Raw genomic sequence first — 18,331 nt, 5'->3', positions numbered from 1 at the left:
TGAAATGGGAGCTTGTAAAAATGAACTACCTCTCATTCAAAGGTTACATGGTAAGTGCTCACTTAACTGGTAACAATTTTAGTCAGGTATAGAGCTTTTAATATAAAAGCTTTGTCTCCATATCTAGAATTGTAAAAATACTTATTAGCTTAAGTAATTTCTATCTTTGGCTTATATGTAAGTTAATGGCTACAAAATCTTTCCCTCTGAGCTCTGACTACTAGGTCTACAAGTAGAAATAAGTGTGCAGTCAACTTTATTAGCCTGTCTTAATGAGGAAACGAAATTAACCTGAAGTTAAGATTACCTAGAATGTCCCATCTGGTAGTAGTTTGTACTTCCAAACTTCTTTTAAAGACCTGTGATTTAGTTACCATAAAATACATGCCACTGGGAAGAAACGGATCCAACTTGCATTTTTATATAGAAAGTGACCAAAGCAGCGATACCAAAAGCTTCTGAGTAGATGACCTTACCATGTCGGGCAGCATCATGTTGTGACATGTTAATTCGAAGGAGGAAATTGTTCAGACTGTTGAGATAAGCTGGCAGGGAGTGATAACCTTCTGGATCATACCAAACCTATTGAATTCCAAAGGAGGTCAACATCAGTATTATGTTTGAATAAATTAGGCTGTACTTACACTTGACAACCTAAAGAATTTATAAGAAAATAACAGCACCAATTCCCCAGTAATTTATTTCATTCTGAAGCATTGTCAACCATCTCTCAGAGTGTTGACTACAGATTTAGAGGCTTCTCACATACAGATGGGCAAGATAGAGATGCAAAGTTTTCTTTCTTTCTTTCTTTCTTTCTTTCTTTCTTTCTTTCTTTCTTTCTTTCTCTCTTTCTTTCTCTCTCTCTCTTCCTTTCTTTCTTTTTTTCTTTCTTTCTTTCTTTCTTTCTTTCTTTCTTTCTTTCTTTCTTTCTTTCTTTCTTTCTGCTCCTGTGTGACTAGCACTAAGTTTTTTTGCTACTCCAGATCTAGATAAAGCTGGAAATAAACTGGAGAAATCATTATCTCCGTTTCTGTGGCTGTTAGTTTATCCAAAGCTATAACTAAGATTCCTAATAATAATGATAATAGTAATACTAATAATAACACTAGTGGTAATAATAAGGGGTTGGAGAGGTGACTTTAGTGGTCTTACATTCCTGAGGCCCTGGATCTAATCCTTTGACATGACATAAGAGAAACAAAATTTAAAAAAGAAGTGAAACTCCATGGACAGTGGAATAGTTTTTTGGTCTTTCTCATGAAAGTAAAATAAATTGGGTCAGCGAGATAGTTCAAAGGAGAAGTTCATGCCACACATGCATGGGGGCCTGGGACTGATCCCAGCACCACTAAAAAAAAAAAAAAAGCAAATGGCACATGTTATTCTTTAGAACAACAACAACAAAAATCAATACATATACAAGCACTGTGTTCTTGGCAACAGGATTAATAACCTTGAAATCTCCCCACTAACTTTCTACTCTTACAGATAGCCAAAAAGTAATAAATTACTTTACCTCTTATGTTGAAAATCAGAGTGTTTGAAAACACAGTTCAAGAAAACCAGTTAGTAACTTAAAATTACAAATCTGATTCAGAGGGAAATTATTTAATATCAAAACTCTCCTTGTATAGAATATTCTATGTATGCAGTGAAGAATGGAACAAAAAATAGAGCGTTACATCTCTAGCAGGGATTTTTACTTTTGATAAGACTTTATGAAAATCTGTTAAAATAGAGCCAGCAAGATGTATCTCATAGGGATATTCTGAGGATAAAACAAGGTAGTTTATGTGAAAGGTGACGTGAGTTAGATTTACGCAGTCATGAAATGAATATCAGTTTCTCTGCTTTGTCCAAGATTATATGTCTTTTACTAGCAAATGAGAAATAACTGAAAGACACATTGAAATTCTTAAGACAACCATTGATCCTGTGCATGTGTGATTTTGTTACTTTAGTTTGTTTCAATCGTAGGTACAATCTAAAAGGGGATGGGGAGTCAATAGTGTTATTTATTTTTTCCATCAAATACTATCATGTTTTAACTTTAAAAAACCAAATGTATAGCTTTTTATAAGCATTTATTTAGTCATCATCTGAGAGAGAGAGAAAGAGAAACAGAACAACAATATGATATAGGAAGTGCCCAAGATAGGATTTAGGGCTTTTTCACACAAGTCCTGTACTCTGTCTACTGAACAGCTTCCTGCCACTCCATGGTTATTAAGAAACAAGGTGATAGCTAGCTAGTGAGACAGATGGAATCACTTCTCCCCCACCCCCACACCCCCCCACACACAGAGAAAAAGGAAAAAGGCACGGATTATCAATGCTGTATGTATGTATGTATGTATGTATGTAGCCTGCAGGGTTATCACTGGGACTCCGTGCCTGCACTACTAATCGCTGCTCCTGGAGGTTACCTTTTTCCCTTTTGTTGCTCTTGTTGTTTATGGTTGTTGTTATTAGATAGGACAAAGAGAAATGGAGAGAGGAGGAGAGACAGAGAGGGAGGAGAGAAAGATAGATACCTACAGACCTCCTTCACCACCTGTGAAGCGACCCCCTGCAGGTGGGGAGCTGGGGGCTGAACCAGGATCCTTATGCCGGTCCTTGCACTTCATGCCATGTGCGCTTAACCCGTTGCGCCACCGCCTAGCCCCCTCAATGCTTAATTTAAAAGAGATTGTAAAAGGAGTACAGTCACTAAACCCTCCTTCAAGTTGAGAAGGAAACTTTTCCAGTGTCCAGAACCTCTCACAGAGACCCTCTATGTCTTTCCAACTCATTTATGTTCTATCTCCCGAACAATATGGTTACTTTTTTGCCTACTCTCAAAGTTTATAGCAAATGCAATTATAGTTATAGATTACTTTTTGTCTTTTCTTTTTGCCTAGTAAGAGTGTTCAGGAGAGTTAGCCTTCTGATTGTATGGAACTGCGTTCATTCATTTCTGCTGCTGTAAGCTCTTTTTTTTTTTTTTACTTTTGTATATATATATTTATTTGTTTTCCCTTTTGTTGCCCTTGTTGTTTAACATTGTTGTGGTTATTGATGTCATTGTTGTTGGATAGGACAGAGAGAAATGGAGACAGAGAGGGGGAGAGAAAGACAGACACCTGCAGACTTGCTTCACCGCCTGTGAAGCAACTCCCCTGCAGGTGGGGATCCAGGGGCTCGAAATGGGATCCTTATGCTGGTCCTTGTGCTTTGTGCCACATGCGCTTAACCTGCTGGGCTACCGCCGGACTCCCTGTTAGTTCTATCAAACGAATTTATACAGACTTGTTTATTCTGCTTGATATGGGTTATGTGGGATACATTTTTGTATATACATTTTGTATATGTATTATGCATACCCATTTTCCTAAGGTGAATACACAAGTCTAGAACCACTGTGTTACGGAGTTTGCATTATTCTAAACTGCTTTCTAAATAGTGCCATGTTTAGTTTGTACCTCATGAAAATGCTTAAGTGCTTCTAGTTCACACATCCTCATCTGTCTCACACCCCAGAAGCAAGATCATGATTTACCTTGGCCAAGGTTCTATTGGCAGGGACTCCCGTTATATCAAAACGAAGATCATTAGTTAAATTCAGCCCAAAACTCCAGCCTCCATATCTATATAAAATAATGGAGTTTATATTAGTGTTAATGTAGAAAAAAAATCATGAACAGATCTACAATACTTAACAAGAGCTCTCATTTTCCCCTTCTCTTTAGGAATGCATTTACAATATGAAATAAATACTCCCTGACAAATATTTTACACATTTATTGATTTACCATAGTTTAGTCTAAATTGTACATCATAACTAGAATTGAGATTTCCTCCTAAGTAACTGAAAATGTGGAATAATCATTCTGAAAATAGTGATATGTAATTTAACCAGTTCCTCCAACTTAACTGGACTGTGCACCACCTCAAAAAATATCAGAATTTCAGAGCTTGTGTATCCTTTCTAGGTAATTGAATGCTAACATGATATAACATCGGTTCTTAACTGTTTCAAATGACTCCACTTCTTTTGTTCTCCTAACTCTCACCCTAGTTTGTGCCCTGCTTCTGTGCTTTTTCTCTTCCTGGATATGTGATGGTAAAGTTGCTTATGTCTTTATAATTACCTATCATTTCATCAGCACTTTGAAAGTAAAATTTGAAGAAAAAAAAGTTTAAGTAGTGATTTTTTTATTGTTGTAGTTATTATTGTTGTTATTGATGTCATTGTTGTTGGATAGGACAGAGTGAAATGGAGAGAGGAGGGGAAGACAGAGAGGGGGAGAGAAAGACAGACACCTGTAGACCTGCTTCCCAGCTTGCTAAGTGACTCCCCTGCAGGTGGGGAGCTGGGACCCAAGTAGTAATTGTAAGATTCAGCTAGTTTAAATACCTATCAAATCAGGGTAGGGCTAGATAATTACTAGTGTGTGAACAGGTTACAATGCGTAAGGACACAGGTTTGAGTCCCCAGTCCCACCTGTAGGGGGAAAGCTTTACGAATGGTGAAGCAGTGCTACAGGTGTCTCTCTTTCTCTCTCCCTTTCTTTATCCCCTACTGTCTCAATTTCTGTCTGTCTCTATCCAGTGACTAAATAAAGATAATAATTTTTTTTTAAATCACTTAAAGGAAAGATCCACTCCTTAGGAATTTTAACTATACAGAATAGTATTTTAATCTATAGTCATGATGCTATATTTCTCTGGGACATATCTTGCAAGACTGAAACTTTGTATCCTCTAATATCTCCCACCCTCCTCTTACTGGGAACCCTGACAATAACCATTCCACTCTCTACTTCGATTTAGAAAATTTTCACTTTATTTTGTACATAAAATTAGAATTATGCTATATTTGTCACTCTGTGTCTGACTTATTTAGTCTAGTGTCTTGGCCCATCCATATAGTTCCAAATGCAAGTCTGGCACTTTACTTCTTTTTTTCTTTATTTATTTCTATTTTTTTGTAGTATTTCCTTTGTTTCAATGAGAGAGGGTAGGGGAGAGAGAGATACAGAGAGAGACCAAAGCACTGCTCATCTCTGGCTTATGGTGGTGCTGGGGATTGAACCTGGGACCTTAGAGCCTCAAGCATGAAAGTTTTTTGTTTTTTTTTGCCTCCAGGGTTATTGCTGGGGCTTGGTGCCTGTACCATGAGTCTACTACTCCTGGAGGCAATTTTTTTTCCCTTTTGTTGCCCTTGTTGTTTTATCGTTGTTGTGGTTATTATTGTTGTTGTTGGATAGGACAGAGAGAAATGGAGCGGGGAGGGGAAGGCAGAGAGAGGAAGGGAAAGATAGACACCTGCAGATCACCACTTGTGAAGTGACCCCCCTGCAAGTGGGGAGCAGGGGCCTCTAACCTGGATCCTTACGCTGGTAGTTGCACTGCGCGCCACGTGTGCTTAACCTGCTGTGCTACCGCCCCACCCCCTGAAAGTCTTTTCACATAAAAACCATGCTGTCTTCCCAGGCCCCAGCTTTATTTCAGTAGGAAACGTGTACTGTTGCCCCTCAAGGACACACTCTAGTCATATGCTGAGATTACACTTTGAACTTTGATATATTTATCATGGACCCAAGGCCGTTTTCATAGAGAGTCTTGCCTTAAAATTCTCTGAGTTGTTCATTCAGCGGAGAAGCAATTACAGAAGCCAGACCTTCCACCTTCCACACCCCATAATGACCCTGGGTCCATACTCCTATGGAGTTAAAGAATAAGAAAGCTATCGGGGAGGGGATGGGATATGGAGCTCTGGTGGTGGGAATTGTACCCCTCTTATCCTATGGTCTTGTCAGTGTTTCCATTTTATAAATAAATATATTAAAAAATTCTCTGAGTTGGCATAATCCAGATAATAAATTAATAACTTCTCTTTAGCTTAAGAATATACAAATTTAGCAAGTCCTTTTTAGATATTAAAAAACTATGTTTTTAAATTTGCTCAAATAAATCTTAATTCAGTGATTAATTTTTAGTGTATAAGACTGTTAACAGAAGAGAATTTACCCATGTAAATAGCCAACAGAAATTTATATGTTTTTTCAAGTTCAGAAGGCAATTCCCATTAAGAGTCAAAAGCAAGATGTACTAAATAAAATGCTAAAAGTACTTTTTACCTTTTTTGCATAAACTCATTAGCAGTTGATATAAGGTAATTTTCCAAGCGGTGTCCAGTAAGGTTATAAATTACTTGGGAGGAGTAAGTTCTTCTGTGAGGGGGGGAGTAGTTAAATTTCGGACATTCCTGAAAAATAAAATTAAGAATTAAGTTCTTTGGGTTTTTTTTCTGGTTAATGTTGTGCAAACCAAAGTACCAAAGTCAAGGAGCTCCAATCTTGTGCCTTTTCAATTCTTATAACTGGTAGAGTGTGATAAGACTGTCTTCTGATTCTAAAAAACTTAGGAGGAACAATGCACAGGAGCCTGGGTTCCAGCCCCAGGTGTCTGCCTGCAAGGGAAGCTTCATGATATAGGGCTGCAGGTGCTGTGCAGGACTGGGCAATGGCACACTTTGTTGAGAACACACATTACTATGCACAAGAACCCAGGTTCAAGCCCCCAGTTCCTACCTGCAGGAGGGAAGCTTCACGCATGTTTTGCCTACTTTATATAATGGAAACCTGCCATATGTGCACTCTTATACGTGGCTTTAGTCACTCATCATTTGCTTTTAAGACTTTCCAAATGATGTATACAGCTGTAAGCCAATCATTCTCACTTTGCTGTACATAGAATTCTATTGTGGAAATATATTACATTTAATTCATCTAATTTCTGTGTGGGAGTTTGGGTGACTGTTATGAATAGTGTTGCTATGAATATGCTAGTAAGTCTCTTGGTGAACCTAGTCATATTTCCAATGGGTCTATAATAGCAATGGAATTACTGATTCTACAGGGTATGTACACCTTCAGCACTAGCAGACACTAGAAAACAGGTTTAAAATTATTTGTACTAATTTAGAGTTCCATGAACAAAGTAAAAGGTTGAAAAAAATGGTTAAGTCCAGCTAAGAGATACCATAAAATAAAATTATACTCTTTAGTAACCTTAATCGGTCTTTCAAGTTTTGATATTAACTATTTTATTTTTCCTATTTCACTGAAACTAAATTCTATCTTACCTGCATATTTTCTGAGCAGGAGCAAACACCAAAATTAGTAATAGGTTCTCCACTGGTGTCCCATTTTTCCAGACTATTTTCCTTTAAACACCTTCTGCAAAAGCAAAAAAAAAAAAAAAAAGATTCTTATGTAAGATGTGTGTGTATTCTCATAACATGAGCATAAAAGTGTTTGATACTGAGCTCAGAGATGTATAGTGCTTTGTGCAACTACTGATTTTTCATAACTTGAATATACCCTGCACTATCATTTTTAAGTGATTTAATACTTTATAAGGAATTGAGGGGGTGAGTGAGAACACTTGTTGAATAAGTAGTACTGATACCAAAATTCACCAACTTTATTAAGGTGGTAGGATCTTTCTTGACTCTTCTCTTTGCTCTTCATACTTTCCCTCTAGGATGGGACACCTTAGCATAACAATGCACTGAGTTTGTATGTGTTACTCTTATCTTGAAAGTTTGAATAAGCAACAGTAGGTAGTATAAAGAATCAAAAATGGAATCAAAAGGCTCAAATCTCAGTTTTAGCTACATAATCTACTGTCTCTTTTTAAAATTTATTTATTTATTACTGGATAGAGAAATAGAGAGGGGGGAAGAGTAGTTAGAGAAGGGAAGAAACAGAAAGACACCTGCAGTCCTGCTTCACTACATGCGATGAACTTGGGTCCTTGCACACTGTGATGTGTGGGTTTAACTAGGTGTGCCACTACCTGGCCCCTCATGATTTAGTTTCTTTAAAAAACATTCTTTGCCATTAGAACTTCAAGTTCATCATCTTGATTGAGAAGAATAATAATTCAAAGAGCTGTTGTGATAGTTAAATAAATGTGTTCTGGGAAAGGAAGGAGAGGGAGGGAATGGAGAGGACATTGTGGAACTGGGCGCATGATAGTGGGAAAAGACCTAAAGTGGTAGAGAGAGTGTTTTGCAGACACTTATCACAGAGACGTGAGATATTATGCCGTGTGTCAACAACTATGCTGTAAATCATTAACCTCCGATAAAATGGGGAAAAGAAGATCAGAAACAAAAATAAAATAAGTGAACACATGGTTTCATAAGATAACTTTGTGACTGATAAAGCATTCAACACCTAATTTTATAGTATTGTATTGCCATGGAATAAGTAAAAAAGGTAGATAAAATTTTCAAAATTTCTACTAAGGTGCTGCCCTTCTTCCAACACTGACCAAAAAAATAAATAAAGTAAATAAATACCTGTTCACCTACATACACACACATGCACACAAATGCCAACACACACAATTTGGAGTGCTGGGTGGGGGAGGAACAAGAACCACTTACGGATCACTAATATTCAAACATATGTTGTCAATGCCAGGGAAGGCCCACAGTGAAGAGACCAGTGCTTCTGTGCTTGGGTGCGAATTCCTGTAACAAGGAAGAAAAGAAATCAATTTGTGACTCCATCCTCAGATTCTCATATTAAACTCATGCTCATAAGTAAACTGAAGAAATGAAATATGTTTTTATTAGTGTTCTTTAAAAACTCAGACACAGTCTCAGAAACAATAAAATAAATAAATAAAAGAAGGCAAGAAAAAATTAGAAATGGCTGCCAGGGCACTGGAGCCATGCAGGCTGAGCCTCCATGATAAATAACCTGGGTAGCAAAAATTGTAATTATTATATATTACAACAGACTGGAAGTTGCAGCTAACCCATCTTGATTAATTTCTGGTCAATACTATAAATATCTACTTTATCATTGCACCAAGAAATTGCTCTTAAAAAGTTATTAGTGATAGCAATGTTATGTTGCAGTAACTCAAGCCATTCATTCCTTTGGCAGAATTAGGCACCATGGTTGCTGGCTTCTTTATACTTCAACATATCACAGTGTTCATTCTGACACAAGCACACCTTTGAGGGGGTATTGTGGAAATGGCATTTGAACTAAAGGAAAGAAACTTGTGGTCCGGGAGGTGGTGCAGTGGATAAACACTAGACTCTCAACTCTCAAGCATGAGGTCCTAAATTCAATCCCTGGCAGCACATGTACCAGAGTGATGTCTGGTTCTTTCTCTCTCCTATCTTTCTCATGAATAAATAAATAATTTCTTTTAAAAAAAAACTCACACATAGAAGGATGTCTGTTCAGAGGTACCGTAAAGAGATGGAGAGATCTCAAGCTCTGGATAAGTGTTGCTGGAATCTCTCAGTGTGCCAAGGCCCATGGCGGTAGTCACAAAGATAATGGGGAGGATCACTTGTGCAATGAAACCTTTCCAGTTCCTGCGGGTGTGGTGGAACCTTTTAATGAGGATGGCCATTATCTTCTTCAGTAGCAATCCCAAACCATCCAACCTCTCTCCTCTGGTCAGGACTTTGTCTGATAGAGAAAAACAGAACTATATGATTCTTGAAAATGTTAATAAGTCAGGTAGCAATGGTACCTTTAAAATATGGACATTATTCCATTATGTCATCAACTATACTGTAAGCCATTAGTCCTCGAATAAAGTGGGGAAGAGTATGGGTATTAGCAATTTGGATTGTGGGTCAAATGTTTACTCATCAGTCTTGGGTCAAAGCACATTCTTTAGGAAAACTGAGCATCATAATATCTATTTCATAGGGCTGATGTAAAGCAGTTTTGAAAATTATAAATCACTACATACAAAACAGACAAGAGTAGTTTTACATGCCAAAGTTAGCTGCTTAGAAGTTCATAAATTAATAATGTCCTTAATATCCAAAGCCTTAGTGTAGATTCAGTGTTATTATGAATACCAATACTCAAGTGTCTATCAAAAGATTGAATTCAAATAGTGCAAGCAGAAATCAAAAGATCGCCCAGTTGAAGAAGCCATTACTATTGTGGGCAACATAGTGATTGTAAGTCCAGTTGGTTTTCATTCTGATGTGAAGTGCAATGACTTTCCAAGTATGGGGAAAGGGAAACAGACTCCTCTATCACAATTTGGATTTATATACTTAATGATGACCTTCTTGTTACAAGCTTCGACTTGTTACAGAGCATTTCACAACTCTACTCTTTTTTTAAAAAAAAAAATTGTGATTTAATATGATTAACCAGATTGTAAGATAAGAGGGATACAATTCCATACAATTTCCTTCACTAGCGTTTCGTATCCCAGCCCCTCCAATGGAAGCGTCTCTGTTCTTTATCCCTGTGGGAGTATGGACCAAAGATCTTTATGGGGTACAGAAGGTGGAAAGTCTGGCTTCTGTAGTTGCTTCTCCGCTGGACATGGACCACAACTTTAATCTCAACACTAGAATCACAAGGAAGAACTCATTGGCAATAAGCTGTCTACCCACAAACCCTATCTGTCTAAATGTTTTTCAGGTTCTGAGGAAAATGCTATGACACTGGAGAGTAAAAACATCTGGTGAAGCCAGAAACCACTGCTTCCTCAGTGGCGTTCCTATAGTTGAAAATTTTAGTAGTGCCCTCACCCTTAAAAATAATTCTAGATACAGCATGCTGTCCAAAGGCCTGCTTCCCATCATTCCTTTACATGTGCTAAGATGACAGGATTTGTCAGCTCTGTATATGTTCTTAATTCTCCATCACAAAGTATACAGCATACACACACACATACAAAAAACAAACAAACAAACAAAAAAAACCATGATCTCCATTTAGCTGATAAGGAAAAATACAAAGCTGCTTAATTTGAAATGAATTCCAATTAAACAATCTCAACAAGTTTAAATGCAAACACACATCTCTGCAAAGGGGAATTGTAGGAGCTGAATATTTTAAGTTAATTAGTATGCTTTTCTGTTTCTTGCGAAATTACATGTGGATGACTTACAGGTGTATCAAATGGAGTAATTGTGCTTTCTAACATAATGTCAATGAGGGGAACATTTTGGTCAAAGGATCATTTCAAATAATGAGACAGAGGCAGGGGCAAATATGGAACACTTACTTCCTGAAGCAGATGACCACTTTCTTATTAGAGATGTTCTATAGACTCAAAAACTGTATCCCCTCAAAAAATGATAAACGAAGGTAATGTTAGAGGGCAATGAGTGTCAAAGTCCAGAATCAGACAAGCATCAGAAGTGATCTTTTCTTAGCTTTAGAGTCAGGCAAAGTTTAATTAAAAATTCTCTTCCTGGAGATTTTTCCTAATTTGAGTAAACTATAGAAATGACTGCTCAATCATTTATTCACTATTTTTATATGCTTCCTTAAGTAGTGCTGCCAAACATATAAATTAACTGTCAGGGAGAGGAGAAAAGAGGTAAAAGTTATTTTCAAAAGAGGCCAGTTACAAGAAGAAAAAAAAAGCCATGATTTTTCAAACGTGTTTTATATGAAGAACCGGAAGTGGGAGTTGCTACTATAGGCCCTTAGCAATCAGGTCCAGCTCTGTCAATTAAGAGGACTTTGGTGAGGTTGCCAGTAATACAGTCATGCATATAAAGAATGTGTTATGAACCCAGTCCTTATTTCATAACGCTAATTTATTTTTTTTAATTGTTGTTGTAGTTATTATTGTTATTACTGATGTCTTTGTTAGGACAGAGAGAAATGGAGAGAGGAGGGGAAGACAGAGAGGGGGAGAGAAAGAGAGAAGAAAAAAAAAAAGAGGCCCTTCCTCCAAAGCATTTTTTCTGCACCTGAATGATTTAGTGAAGGGGTGTGTGTTGGGGGGGGGGGTCACTAGATACTTGCTGGTGAAGTTCCATAAATCTTTTTTTTTTTCAAGTGCAGTTTTGTTTTATCATTGCCTGGCTTCATTGCTCCGGAGAGAGAGACAGGCAGGCAGGCAGACACAGGGGCAGGGCAAAGATACTACAGCACTGAAGCAGGCAGGCAGGCAGGCAGGCAGGCAGGCAGGCAGACAGACACAGGGGCAGGGGAAAGATACTACAGCACTGAAGCAGGCAGGCAGGCAGGCAGGCAGAGGCAGGCAGGCAGGCAGAGGCAGGCAGGCAGGCAGAGGCAGGCAGGCAGGCAGGCAGGCAGGCAGGCAGGCAGGCAGGGGCAGGCAGGCAGGCAGGCAGGCAGGCAGAGGCAGGCAGGCAGGCAGGCAGGCAGGCAGGCAGGCAGAGGCAGGCAGGCAGGCAGAGGCAGGCAGGCAGGCAGGCAGGCAGAGGCAGGCAGGCAGGCAGGCAGGCAGAGGCAGGCAGGCAGGCAGGCAGAGGCAGGCAGGCAGAGGCAGGCAGGCAGGCAGGCAGGCAGGCAGGCAGAGGCAGGCAAGCAGGCAGAGGCAGGCAGGCAGGCAGGCAGGCAGAGGCAGGCAGGCAGGCAGGCAGGCAGAGGCAGGCAGGCAGGCAGGCAGGCAGGGGCAGGCAGGCAGGCAGGCAGGCAGGGGCAGGCAGGCAGGGGCAGGCAGGCAGGCAGGCAGGCAGGCAGGCAGGCAGGCAGCCAGGCACGCACAGGGGAAAGATACTACAGCACTGAAGCTTCCTCGAGTGTCGTGGAGCCAGGCTGAAACCTGGGTCACCTGCACGGCAGAGTATGCGCACTACCCAAAGGAGCTGCTGTACCGGCCCATCGTGTTTTCCTTTTTTTTTTTTTTTTTTCTAGAGGGATTAATGGTTTACAGTAAATACAGCTTTTAATACCGGTGCAAAAATTTTCTCAAATTTCTCTCACCCCCAGCCTAGGCCCTGCTCCACCATCACGCACGAGGACTTGAGAGGACTCCTCCTCACAGTCCCCACACACAGACCACGCACACACATTCTCTACTTGGTGTGATACATCAAACCCAGTCCAAGTTCTACTTTGCGTTTCCCCTTTCTGTTCGTGTTTCTCAATTTCTGTACATGAGTGAGATCATCCCATATTTATCCTTTCCTTTCTGGTCTATTTCATGCTTTCTGGCCTTCACATGCTTCAAGCTCTATCCAGGAAGAGCTGGAAAGGGTGAATTCATCATTCTTAGCAGTCCATTGTGTATATAGATCACGACTTCTTCATTTTTAATGTTTTCACGACTGTCGTTCCACTTAAAAATGTCTAATACAGACAGCGAGCTATTTTACAAGGTAACTTTGTGGAGAGCACCAACAGCAAGGAGGATTTTAATTGTTTTACACAGATATGAAACTTACATCTTGAAGATGACTTCTGCTACAGAGAACTACTTGATACAACCGTAGCAATAGTCATTTACTTCCTTAAAATGCTTTCAAAACATAGAATTCAATTTGGTTTAATGTTTTATTTTTCAAAAGAAAGCATGGGGTCTAATTAAGCGCATACATTACCATGCGCAAGGACCTGGGTTAGACTCCCCACCCCTCACCTGCAGAGGCAGGGGTGGCTTCACAAGCAGTTGAGGTAGTGCTACATATGTCTCTGTCTCTCTCCCTCTCTAGCTGCCCCCCAGTGTCATTCTGTTCTATCAGATAAAGAAAAAAGCCCCTCTCCCCCAGCTACCCAGCTACAGGAGTGATAGATTCATTGTACAGGCACTGATCCCAGCAATAACCCCGGTTGCAAAAAAAAAAAGGTTATTTCTCTAGTGATTAAAATTTTAAAATTAATATTTAAAGTTCAAACAAACAAAATTGTCCTGCCACTGTCTTTTTTATATAAGATATTGGAGTTACCAATAGGACCTTGCCCTCAGCTGGATCAACAATGGTAGAGAATGTTCCATCCTCCAAAGGGAGGATGGACAACATACTCTATGCTATACCTGAGGAAGATGGGTTGATACTGGGGCAGCATGGAATGTTCCTACTCATGACCACAGAATGTGAGCTCAGATCTAGAGGGATGTAGAGGTCACACAGGCTCCTAAGCTAATTATGGGCTTCAGATCACATTAAATCAATGGGGTTTACAATCAACAATATTTATACACCTTTCCCATATTAGGGAACTACTCTCTTCCCTGGTCCAGCTTTCTGGTCCTTTTCCCAGCCATGGCATCATCTCCCCAGACAATGACTTGGATCCACTGGCATATCAGATTTCAGGCTCAGGCAAAAAAAAAAAAAAAAACCACAACAAACAAAAAAACTAGTATAGCTACAGGCCCTTTGAAATATAACTAAAATATGCTTACTAGCTATCTACAAAATGGAAGACAGGACCCACCCCCAACACTTCATCTGCTCTATTCCAGCCTTTAGGTCCATGATTGTTCAACAATTTGTTTGGCTTTGTATGTTAACTCTCTTTTCAGACACCAGGTTCCAGATGCTAGCATGATGTGACCAGACTTCCCTGAACAGACAACCCCACCAACGTGCCTTGGAGCTCTGCTTCCCCAGAGCCCTTCCTTACTAGGGAAAGAGAGAGACAGGCTGGGAGTATGGATCGACCTGTCAACGCCCATGTTCAGCGGGGAAGCAATTACAGAAGTCAGACCTTCCACCTCCCGCATCCCACAATGACCTTGAGTCCATACTCCCAGAGGGTTAAAGAATAGGAAAGCTATCAGGGGTGGGGTGGGGTGGGATACGGAAGTCTGGTGGCAGTAATTGTGCAAAATTGTACCCCTCTTATCCTGTGGTTTGGTCAATGTTTCCTTTTTACAAATAAAAAATAAAAAAAAAAGAATTTCCCATTAAAAAAAAAAAGATATTGGAATTAAGCAAAATATCCACATTAGGTTCATACCATCTCTGTCTGTGAAATTGCTGCTGCTCACAGATAGGTCATCAGGAGTCGTGATGCCATTGGCACTGGAGCTCCCAATGGTCTTTTGTGTTAAGTGCTCAAGACGTATATCACTAGTTTTTTGTGACTCTTTAGTCAGGTTCAGGAAGACCTAGGGAAAGAAGCCAGAGTGATCTGTTAGCACAGAAAATACATGTCTTTTCTGGCTTCTAACTTCAATTTTGATTTCACATTTTTGTCACATTTGAGACAAATGAGTGTGACTTTAAGTGAAAAAAATTATTTTTTTGTATCAGAAAAAGACAATGTGCTCTCTAGTCGAAGCAACACGTGTCCATTCTCACACATCAGTCCTTCTGTGGTAAAGAGAGATGACAAATTGGTGGTGGGTGCTGTGCTAACACCTGCACTGGGGAGGTATGAAACTACCCCAGTGACAAGAACAGCCTTGTAAATCAATAGTTCTTCAATGTCATTTTTCCCCCTAAAAGAATGGCATTGAAATCACTTGAAGATTTTCTCCTATTACTAAATATTTGTTAAGCAGTATTTCTTTTCTTTTAAATTTGGACCATTCATTCCAAAGAAAGATCAAATTACATCAGCTTTAAGAGCATTGGAAATAACCAGAAGTACCTCTTCCACTGTGGTATCTGAAATGCCATAGCAGCCAATGTTCAGGTCACCCATGCCAGTGTCCAGTGCTCTCAAGAGTGACAGATAGGCCCCTGATACGTTGGTGTTAAATGGAGGAAGCACATAAACAAGCTCTCCCCCGATGTCCTCCTTCAGGTAGGCTTCAGGGAGATGTGACTGGATCATTGTTGTCACAGCCACTGTGTCACACATTGCACTTGCATTTAGATTTTGACTCTAGAGACAAAAACTGAAATTAAACACGCCCTTCTCCTTACAGTGGGGAGGCCCCTAATCAAAGGTTGCAAGTTACTTTTGGCCATCCCAGAATCGAGTCAGACCATCCATCCATCACTTCTCCAGTTTTCCTTTCCCTCTTGGGGTCCCTTCACTTCTCTGTAAGTTGTAACTACTCACTCTTTTTTCTTTTCTTTTTAAAATTTCTTTATTGGGGGATTAATGGCTTATAGTCAGCAGTAAAATATAATAGTTTGTACATGCATTTCATTTTCTAGTTTTCCACATAGCAATACAACCCCCACTAGGTCCTCCTCTGCCATCATGATCCAGGACCCGAACCCCCCCTCCCAGAGTCTTTTACTTTGGTGCAATACATTAACTCCAGTCCAAGTTTTGCTTAGTGTTTTCCTTTCTGATCTTGTTTTTCAACTTATTTATAGTCACTACTCATTCTATTCCTTCACCCAGCACTCCTCCTTCTTCAAACTCATTGCCATTCTCTCTTTCACTTACTCCATTCTGGTGACAATAGTCTGTGTGACTGTCAGAGAGTTTCAGACTCAGGTGTATCCTGTCCACAGATCCTTCATAACTGTTATTTCCTTGCCAACATATTTTTGCCCCTCTCACCTTCTGGGCCAATTGTTACCTTTTCAGAAACCCCTTTTCTAACTATCCTATTACCAGCATTTCCCAATGCCCCTGTTCACTTTCTTTCTTCTTTTCCTTTTCTTTTTTACCAATGGCATTTATCTTGTGCTAATAAACTTGACTGCTTGACTATATCATCTGAATTCCCCCCACATTTCTTCACATTATGGACTCCATGAGAGTAGAGACTTTAATTTCTTCAGTTCTTTGTCCTTACTGTCTAGAACAATGCTTTGGGTGCACAATTAGGCACAATATACAACTAATCCATACATTCTGAATGAATTAATAAATATACCAATAGACTGCATACTTATTTTATCCTAGAGTTATATGAGAAGGAGGTATAAAATAAATGCTAGAAGTCAAAACCTGCCTCACAACATATACATCTTGCACAGTATTGAGTGGTACAGGGATCTTTAGTCAGCATTTGCGCTCTTCAAAGATGAAAAACCATTTCTGGTCTGAGTTAGTCTACACTACAGGAATGATGACCAGAAAGTATATACACGACTATATGTTCTATTTGTTTGCTTCTGATAGTGCAGAAAAATTCAACCTTTAGTCTTACAGGTTGAGATATTAAAAGAAGAATTAAAAGGATGAAAATAATTAAACAACCTGAATTTCCAATGAAAGATGACTACATAAAATGTTATGGGATATATAGTCAGTAGAACACTACTCAGTAATAAAAAAGTAAAGGTGAATCATTTGGGACAAAATGGATGTAACTAGAGGTGATGATGCAAAATGAAATAACCAAACAGCTGATAGACACTACATAATGGGTGTGTTTATACTAGAGTATAGCTAAAACAAATGAACTTAAAAAAATAATAGTAACCAAAATAATTTTAAGCTGTCTCTTAAAATTCATGGCACTATATTGGTTTTGAGGTGGGAAGGGGGCACAGAGTTTTTGTGGAAGGTGTGACGACTTATACACATACACCATGTGTGAGTGTGAAATTGCACCCCTGAAATCTTGTGGTTTCGTGAAGCACTGTTAAATTACTAATTAAAACTAATGAAAAAAATTGAAGACAGACTTTTATCACTAGCCTGAGGATAGAGACCATTTTCCACCTAGAACATTGCTACTTAGTGCACAATCCTCAGACCAGTAACATCTGCATCACTTGGGAACTCACTGAGCTGAAGTCCATTCAGGAGTCCCCTCCCAGATCAGCTGAGTTAAAAATTCATCAAAAGGAATCAGAATTCTAAGCTTAACCAAGACCAACCAGTGTTCGGTACCCACACACATTCAAGAAACAAGAATCTAAATTACAATAGTAATTTTTGCACAGATGGAGGGTTTCTTCCCAAGTTTCACATAAAACTCAATTTATGACTTCCCAGTGAGGCACTTTTTCTTCCTACAAACCTTTTTCTTGGTGAGTGTGAGGTGGTAGCCATCCCCAAAAGTCTCCTTGAGGTAGAAGGGTGACCCACAGCAGCGCAGCCCACCCTGTTCCAGGAAGGCAATTCTATCGCTCAGTACTTCAGCCTCATCCAAGTGGTGCGTTGACAGAATGATTGTTCTGGCTTGAAAATACAGATGAGAACAACCGAAAATGAAAAATGAGGTCACACTTCCCAAAATACATAGAGTTAGCACCAACCAATCCTGTGACTTATGAGAAGAGTCCCATTTTATAAACAACAATAACAAAAACAAACTATAGAAACTGACCAGAATGAGCTTCCAAAATAATGAAGAAATTCAAAAGGGTGTTCTTATGCCCTATGCTTCAATATCCGTCATTCAGTGTGGGCACGCACACAGCCTGTTATTCTGTGAAGTTTGTTCACTCGACTCTATTTCCATGCTCCTCACCCCCCCTTTTTTTTTTGCTATGAAAAAAAGCAGTGATTTAAAAAACTTTTTGCATATTCTTCTCTGATTAATCCACTCCACTCTGATTGCTCCTTTACTTCACATCCTGTTACCACTTATTTAGTCTGTTTTCAGTTTATTTTTATTTTCGTTTATGTATGTTTGGTATCTCTAATTAGATTCTGTGCTTCTCAAGGCAGAATTTGGAATTTCTATTAGATGCTATTCTATCCTATTT

General features: G+C 39.3%; 1 protein-coding gene across 1 annotated transcript in view; it reads right to left on the bottom strand.

The window, feature by feature from the left end:
- The window catches only part of ABCA12 (ATP binding cassette subfamily A member 12), a 224,964-nt gene that overhangs the window by 31,387 nt on the left and 175,246 nt on the right, over positions 1–18,331 (bottom strand). The window contains exons 31-39 of the mRNA XM_060193951.1: positions 17,641–17,801; positions 15,357–15,593; positions 14,721–14,871; positions 9,239–9,491; positions 8,444–8,530; positions 7,133–7,226; positions 6,126–6,253; positions 3,542–3,629; positions 477–582 (exon numbers count right to left, since the gene is read on the bottom strand). Of these exons, the coding sequence (XP_060049934.1) occupies positions 477–582; positions 3,542–3,629; positions 6,126–6,253; positions 7,133–7,226; positions 8,444–8,530; positions 9,239–9,491; positions 14,721–14,871; positions 15,357–15,593; positions 17,641–17,801 (1,305 nt within the window). The remainder of the gene's footprint in view (positions 1–476; positions 583–3,541; positions 3,630–6,125; positions 6,254–7,132; positions 7,227–8,443; positions 8,531–9,238; positions 9,492–14,720; positions 14,872–15,356; positions 15,594–17,640; positions 17,802–18,331) is intronic.

The sequence above is a fragment of the Erinaceus europaeus genome, chromosome 7 (genome assembly GCF_950295315.1).
Source record: "Erinaceus europaeus chromosome 7, mEriEur2.1, whole genome shotgun sequence".
In the NCBI taxonomy this organism is placed as follows: Eukaryota; Metazoa; Chordata; class Mammalia; order Eulipotyphla; family Erinaceidae; genus Erinaceus; species Erinaceus europaeus.
This window is presented reverse-complemented; position numbering and strand designations above follow the sequence as displayed.